The sequence below is a fragment of the Primulina eburnea genome, chromosome 2 (assembly GCF_022965805.1).
Source record: "Primulina eburnea isolate SZY01 chromosome 2, ASM2296580v1, whole genome shotgun sequence".
Taxonomy (NCBI): Eukaryota; Viridiplantae; Streptophyta; class Magnoliopsida; order Lamiales; family Gesneriaceae; genus Primulina; species Primulina eburnea.
Window position 1 is genome coordinate 44102581 of NC_133102.1, and position 8553 is coordinate 44111133.

The following is an 8553-nucleotide window of genomic DNA, read 5'->3' on the forward strand; positions in this document are numbered from 1 at the left end:
GTGACTTGTCAACTTGAGGATTTTCTATGTAATTTTTTTTATAGGACTTATCACGATTTAATTGCGCTGATTAAGTGATTCATAATTTTCCTTTTGCTTTATTTAATTTTTTTAATAAAAATAGAAGTTACATTAAAAAAAAAATTGAATAAAAAAGCACATCTTGCAATTTGCATTTCGACTTTCGTCTCCCGAACGCGCCTTGCAGTATTCAGTAAGGTGTTTCTTTATTATTATTATGAAGATAAGCACGTTACTTAATATTTCAAAATAAATTTTATTTTATTTTCAAAGTTTAATAATTTTTATATTATTTGTGTTTGGGGTAATTGGTTATTGTTTGGTATGAACGATTAGATGTTAGTTGATTACACATCTTTATTGTATCATGTTAGATATTTCAGGTCGATTAAATCTAATGATTGAAAGAGTTGTATATATAAACTTAGACAATACTCTCGCTTCAGATTTTTTTGGTTGAAGTTAGACCCAAGTTCATAGTCTAGTTAACATGATATCATATCAACCCAAGTCCACCGTTATGTATTAGATTGTCATCATATATATGCGGTATGCCACCTCTCTATTGTCTTAAAAACTTCACTTTTCAATTGTTCGTTTCTGATATAGAGTATATTAGATGTTTCAAATCAGTTGGATTAAGTTCTTGAGAGTTGTACATATGAACTTGAACAATCTCCTCCATGAGATTGTTTTTGAGGTGCAGTAAGACACAAGTCAATAATCTTATAACAAATCCAACATTTGACTCAAATTCTAAAAAAAGTTGTTGTAATATATATATATATATATATATATATATATATATATATATATATATATATATATATATATATATATATATAAAGTCGCTGAATTAGAAATGAACTGATAGTTGATAGTTTAGATACGAATACATTGGAGAAATTTTTAAATCTTTTCCTCACTCATCGTCACTAAGTCGCTACAAAAGGACCGGAAGGGTTTACCGGCATAATCTCTCTGATGCTCAGATAAAATAGTGATTAAAGAAATAACACAAGTTTCATGAGCTCTCAATATTCAGACATGGACCCACCCCCCACAAGGTTGGGAGGTCTCCCATGGGACCGCAGTACCCAACCTGATCAACCCGGACTTTTACATCTCGGTTCCTTCGGAGATATATCAGCCAAGGCTCCGATGGGTCACGCGCCGAAAATACTGATTGAAATTAGAAAACAATTTAGTGATCGATTATTTATGTGTCTAACCAAGACGTACGTGAAGAAGAATGGCACGGTCGAGTTGTCTTAGTTTTTGGTAATGTGGTGTCTCTCGACACAAACTTTTCACAAATAAAAAAAAAAGTCACAAAAATCATCCAGCACATAATTAGCAATTAAAATAATCCAAGACTCCAAGTTCCCAAACCAAAATTATAGGTTGGACCACGTCTACTGTTTCTCATAAGTCGAATAATTACATGACCAAAACACAAAATTGAACATGTCAGCATTTTTCGAAATCACACGTGATTAACTTAACATAAATTGACGAGGAAATCAAAATTGAAAAAGGGAGTATTTTTAATTTTGTGGGGATGGGCTCTTAAGTAGTGTATCGTGCCATGTCGGGAGCAGTGGAGAGGGGTGATCGAGTGTTTGAAAATGCCATATTCTTAGCATGAATAGAGAGAGAGCGTTACGATGCGATTTCTATTACACACAAAAAACCCTAATTTTAGCCACTTCACGTGATGGATATTGGATTGGTTCCATTTGTTTGCCCATAAAACATTTGCGAATTAAATCCGATAATGATGCATGTGTTTAATATTTTCATGTGACAGAGCCCCATAAATTATTACACTTCCATGTGAAGGCAAGCTTTGTTTAGAATGACTAAAGGGGAAAAATGACGGGTTGTGTCTTGGAGAAATTAGGCAAAAACTCGTGCAAATTTTCGATTTAAGGAAAGATATTTCTAACTTCTTGCATTGCACTTTCAGTTGTGGGATATGCTCGATGTTATGTCCTATCAAGTAAAAGACCAAGTTAATTTATTGTGGTAGATTTCTAGTACTCATTAAGACCAGTTTTAGTTAAATATGATATTAGAGTCAACTGTAATTCAAAGCAACATCAACATAAATCCAATAAGAAGTTATTTAGTAACGCTCAAGTCAAAGATTGAAGATATATGCTGAGATCATCTAAGAGTGCTGATGAAAAATAATATAGTGAATACATGAATTTTATGCTCAAAACTGGTATTTATTAGAGAATATTTGAGCCTGCCACTGGCCTTCATCTGGGCTAGGGGTGAGTCGAGGGTTTGGGCATGATCTACAGTGGACCATTTATGGTGTATATATATATATGTTTGTGTAGGTATTCTTGTGCGAATTCAATAAAGCTTGATTTCTTTTTGTTAAAAAAAATTAAATAGTAATAAATGCCATTAATTTTATAAATTTTTAACAAAAATTTAGAAGTGCGAGGGATTGGTTAGTTATGATGGAGAGGTCCCAAAAGCCAAAATCTTGCAATAATTATTAACGAATCTATGCTGTGGAAACTTACAGGACAAGACTATTTAACATTTCAAATTTCTTCCTAAATAATAATAATAACAGCAATAATATATATTATAATAATGAATTCAAATTTCAAGAACCATAGCATATGTGACATGTCACTTGTAATTACGGAAAAGGAATACTCGGTATTGACACAAACATTGAAACGTTACATTCTTAAATAATTCGTTTTAATTTAAATTGAAAGATATGTATCATTCCAGATTCATATACGTTTTTTATATATATAAAAAGTGAAAATGTAGTAACATTTTTAATAATAACTATTATTTGCATATTAAATATAAAAATAAAATTGCTTCTTATGGGTGTCTGAGTCGTGAAATAGATTAATGTTTGATCAATATTTATAAGCTTGATTTCTTCCACGAACACTTTCTCGGATAAGTCAGTCACACAAGATTTGTTAAATACGATTTATATGGCTGCGTGATTTACAATCTACTATGTTAGTTCGAAATTTAATCAAAATAATAATGACTTTAGATTTTATTCTTGTAATATATATATATACTAGTATCCCGTCGCACGCGTTGCGTGCTTATACGATATTTTTTATAATTTATTTTGTTTATATTTAAATGAAGATCAAAATATATTTATAAAAAATAGTAAGTAGTTACACTTTAATTTTGATACATGAACTTAAAAAATAAATAGAAAAAAAGAATAAAAAAACCCAAATAAGATTTGATCCTACAACCTCATGACTAAGAAACAAAGACTTTATCCACTAAACTACATATGACTTGCATTAAATTTTTTAACAATTTATTAATATATATAATTAGTAAAACAGACCATGACATCAAAAATAGTTACTCTAAAGGTCTCTTACTTAATAATATATATATATATATATATATATATATATATATATATATATATATATATATATATATATTTTGATTGACGTGTTTGTCTTGATATAACATAAACAAACGCACATACGACACAAAGTCCATCCCATTCACAACAAATAGTCGAATTATAAGAAAGTCAGTGGAACCAGAGACGGCCACTTTTTTTTTAGCGACGGTTTTTCAGCAATCGTCGCTAATATTTGCGACGGTTTTAGTAAAACCGTCGCCGATGTTGATCGGCGACGATTTTAATTCAAACAGTCGCTATGTTTTTTGACAAAACCGTTGCTAATAGCGACGGTTGTTTCAAAAACCGTTGTACATCAATGTCTTAGTCCAATCAAGTCTCGTCCATTTACAAGGATGAGACCGAATTCATCTCATATCCACTGATCCGCCCCACCTCAATTCTACAAAATTTCTCTCCCAAGTTCCAAACCCTTTAGCGACAGAATAGAATTGCGGACTCCCGAAGAAATCGAATTGCTCATCGGCAAGGCAACAATCCAGGTAAGAATCGGCTATACATTTTTTATTTTGTTTTTTATAGCTTCTCTGTGCGTGATTTGTGGTTTCTTGATTGTTTGTTGTTGAGTTGTTGATTGACTATTACTTGTTTATTTGTTTAATAATTATTTTATTCTTGTTTAGGATTATAACTTGAACTATTTCAAAATGGAACATCAATAGAACATCATTACCATTTTGACGTTTTTAATGCAGCAATAGATTTTATTTTGATGGAGTTAAATACTCGGTTCAATGAGTCATCGGTGGAACTTCTTTCTCTTAATACAACTTTAGATCCTAAAAATTCATTTGACTCATTTAACAGTGATGATAATTGCAAGCTTGCGAAGAAGTTTTATCCTAGAGATTTCACAGCTCAAGAAATTGTTGCTTTGGAGTATGAATTGATACATTATAAACTTGATGTGATGCAGAATTTAAAGGTTTCTACACTTGTTGAGTTGTGTCAGCAATTGACCGAGAGTGGACGGTCAAGTGTTTATGTTATGTTGACTAGATTGATTCATCTTGTTTTGACATTACTTGTGTCTACTGCCACTACTGAGCGGGCTTTTTCAGCAATGAAGCATGTGAAGACGGCACTTCGCAATAAAATGGAGGATGACTTTCTTGCCGATTGTTTGACATTCTATATTGAACGAGATTTAGCTAAACATATTGATGTAAAATCTATTATTGATGAATTTTATGTTTTAAAATCTCGTAGGGCACAACTTCGTTGAACGATATAATGTAAATTTTTTTAATAATATATAACTTATCATATTGAGTTCAAACCCCCCCAACTTTTATTCCTGAATCCGTCCCTGAGTAGAATGATAATAATAATACAACTCAATTCTTTTAAATCGTACGTTTCAAATAACTCAACACGAATTTGGCACGAATGGATGCTTCTTAATCTCTGAACCAATTTTTTCCCTGATCGTAGTCTTTTAAAAATAAATAAATTAATAAATAAAGTTGATAAATTGCAAAGCAACTATAGGCCACCATATAAACTTTGACAACATATATATATATATATATATATATATAGGGAATTGATACCCTGGGCGCCTTTTGGTGAGCGCCCAGTGGGCGACAGCTGAGCTGTCGCCCACATGTGCAGTTTATTTTTTTTAAAGATTTGACGTTTCGCGACGGTTTTACAAATACGTCGCAAATGGCGACGGATTTTAACAAACCGTCGCGAAGCCCACATGTGCAGTTTATTTTTTTTAAAAATTTGACGTTTTGCGACGGTTTAAAAATCTGTCGCAAATGGCGACGGATTTTAACAAACCGTCGCAAAACGTCAAATTTTTTTTATAAAAAGAAAAGAGGGGACAGAGGGGCGTTCCCAAATTTCGTGTCCCACCTTCGCCCAACAGCCCTTCTCCCACCTACGCTCAAATCTTTACGTTAAGAAGATTGAGCGAACTTCTGGAGCTCTCGTGCGGGGAAATATTCCGACGACATCAGAAGGTAAATCGATGTAGTTCTAAATTTCATATTCCGAAGAAATTTCCAATTTATGATTTTGAAGGTTTCCGGTGTATTGGCATACATGTTCTTTAATGTTTGTGAAGTGTAAGTCTGCATATTTAATTAATTGCACTAGGAAATGGTGTTGATGATCTAGCTATTTATGTATCTGGAGTATTTATAAATTTATTCATTTCTAGTATGTTTTATTAAAATATATTTTATACTCGATGTTGTTTCTCATATGATTATATTGTTACCGTCGCTAATCGTGCTCGGTTAATCCCCAGACAATCCTCGCCAGCACCTTACCGCCCGCAAAGATTTTCGAGCACCACCCCACGTCTGCCTAGCGCCACTGTAGATGAAATGGATCAATATAGTGGAGATGAACAATCGTACATCCCCCAAGTCGGTGATGATCAGAAACCCCAGATTGGTATGAGATTTGATTCGTTAGAGGATGCATTCTCATTCTACAACCAATATGCCCGAGAATCCGGTTTTAGCGCGAGAATGAGTAATAGCAAGAAAAGTAAGAAAACAAACGAAATTGTATGGAAGAAATTTGTATGCTTTAAAGAAGGGCATACAGATGATATTCGATGGAGCAAACAGACAAAAAAAGATCAACCAAGAAAAGAAAGAGCCCGTGGTGAGACTAGAACCGGATGTTTGTCCAAGATTTCAGTTGTCAAGGAACAAACAGGTCCGGGTTGGGTTGTCAGTACTTTCGTTGAAAGTCATAATCATTCATTATCGACTCCGTCGAAGGTGCATTTGTTACGCTCGCATCGCGGTATTTCTGCATCAAAAAAAATGTTGAGTCAACAATTTGCAGAAGCCAATGTGCCAACTTGTCAACAAATGAGATTATTTGAGATAGAGTCTGGTGGGCCTGAACATGTAGGTTTCATAGAAAGAGATATCAGAAACTACGAGCAAAGTGTTAGGGATGAGCATAAGGGTATTGATGCAGAAACATTGGTCGATTTCTTCGAATCTGAGAAAGAGAAGAATTCATTGTTCTTTTTTGATTATGAGACTGACTCGGACAACAGATTTACCAGGTGTTTTTGGACTGATCATGTGTCAAGAAGGGCATACACTGCTTTTGGTGACGTGGTTGTGTTTGATACTACATACAACACCAACAAATATGGGATGATTTTCGCACCATTTGTAGGAGTTAATCATCATCATCAGACCATTCTTTTTGGTTGTGGATTGTTGAGTGACGAAAAAACAGATTCTTTTGTTTGGTTGCTTAATAAATTCCTAGAAGCCATGTGTCAAGGTGCCCCAAACTTGATTATCACTGACCAAGATCCGGCTCTGACGAAAGCCATATCACAAGTTTTTCCTCGAACAACACATCGATATTGTTTGTGGCATATACTGAACAAATTCTCTGAGAAATTAAACCCAATGACTTTCCGTGATCACTACGAAAGCATAAGGAATGCCATTCTACATTCCTCCACAGATGAGGAATTTGAGAGTTCCTGGGAAGCTGCTATGTCTAATGCTAACTTGGAACAACATGATTGGCTGTCGTTGATGTTTGATTTGCGACATAAATGGGTGCCAGCATATTTTAATCATGTATTTTCTGCGGGTATGTCAAGTAGTCAGCGGTCCGAAAGTTCACATGCTTTTTTCAAGAGATATATATCTAGCAAGAACTCATTGATGGATTTTATCATTCGTTTCAATAAGGCACTCCGGCACCAAAGACACAATGAGTTAGTTGCAGATCATGTCGATATGAATGAGCGTCCCAAGCTACAGTCCAAATGGCCAATGGAATCTCAGATGGTGACGGTTTACACGAAAAAGAAATGGTTGGAGTTTCTAGAAGAAATGAGTCAGAGTCATGGTTATTACGTGCAAACAGAATCTGTGGGAAATGAGTTTGGGATTTACAAGGTAATGAATTTTCAAGCTTCTTCTTCTTCGAAACCAAGAGTGCTTACACATGTCATACAAGGGGATGATATATTATGCAGTTGTATGAAATTTCAGTTTGAGGGCATTCCATGCAGGCATATGTTAGCATTTTTTCGTATAAACCAAGTCTTTCATTTGCCTGATAAATATATACTGAAACGTTGCACGCAAGCAGCAAAGAATGTAGAATTTTTTCCTACAGATGAGCCAAATGTGGTTGAAGCTCCAGAAAGATGTTTGATGTCAAGACATTTGAGGTTATCCTATAAAGCTTCTGCATTAGTTGATATTGCATCATTGACTGTTGAGGGAACAAATTTCTTGAATGCACAGTTTGATTATATTGGCAACAAAATGAAAGATTTGAATATGACTACAACAGTAAGCGGTGGAAGTCAATGTAGAAGAGCCACAGATAGGGCTGTTGATATCGTTGATCCTCAAAAAATTAGAACAAAGGGATGTGGGAAGAGATTAAAGTCATCAAAGGAGAAGGCAACCACACAGGGAAGAAAATGTCGTGGGTGTGGACGCCGAGGTGTGCAGCATGACAAGCGTAACTGTCCAAATTTGCAAGACGGGTATGTGTTTATCAACAATGTAAATTTTTAGTATTTTTGTATATATTTGGTTAATCATCAAAATTAATATATGGTGGCATACTCAACGTTCTTCAGGTCAACTATTAATAATAAAAACGAAGAAGAAAGCTCAGATGACGAAGATTTTGGATCGATAGATGGTAATTTAAATCTCTAAATATATGTTGTTAATCATCAATATTTTTTTTATTCATAACTGTTTTGAATTTTACAGGTTCTAACAACTGGATTTGATAAAGGTTATTATTTTATCAAGTTGAATATGTGCGATGGGGTAACCATTTTATAGTGCTTTATCAAACCTCTGTCGTGGATGAAACATCGAGCTTTGAGGTTTCTCTCACCATGAGAAGGATCCTCTGCTTAATTCAAGAATTAGCATTGTAGAATTTTCAAATTCAATATGATAACCATTCTCTGTCAAGAAATCTTGGTGTTTTAATTTTCCTGCTGCCATATTGTTGTATCGTTCTCTTTCATATGACTTATGGAACATGTATAAAAACCCGCTGTGGTCGACGTAAAACATCATGTTTGTGTCGCGTAGTAAATTATTTCT

The 8553-nt window shown here is 34.1% G+C and overlaps 1 protein-coding gene across 1 annotated transcript; it reads left to right on the forward strand.

Annotated features, from left to right (window-relative positions):
* The first annotated feature begins 5811 nt into the window (after positions 1 to 5811).
* Positions 5812 to 8347, forward strand: LOC140824350 (protein FAR1-RELATED SEQUENCE 5-like). Its single transcript, XM_073185951.1, has 3 exons — positions 5812 to 7973; positions 8070 to 8134; positions 8209 to 8347. The coding sequence occupies exons 1-3, from the start codon at positions 5812 to 5814 to the stop codon at positions 8226 to 8228; spliced, it is 2247 nt and encodes a 748-aa protein (XP_073042052.1). The 3' UTR covers positions 8229 to 8347.
* The last annotated feature ends 206 nt before the right edge of the window (positions 8348 to 8553 follow it).

Coding starts and splice junctions, on each gene's coding strand:
- LOC140824350 (XM_073185951.1), top strand. CDS start 5,812: ATGGATCAATATAGTGGAGATGAACAATCGTACATCCCCCAAGTCGGT. Junction 7,974..8,069: donor TGTCCAAATTTGCAAGACGG/GTATGTGTTTAT, acceptor AACGTTCTTCAG/GTCAACTATTAATAATAAAA. Junction 8,135..8,208: donor AGATTTTGGATCGATAGATG/GTAATTTAAATC, acceptor TGAATTTTACAG/GTTCTAACAACTGGATTTGA.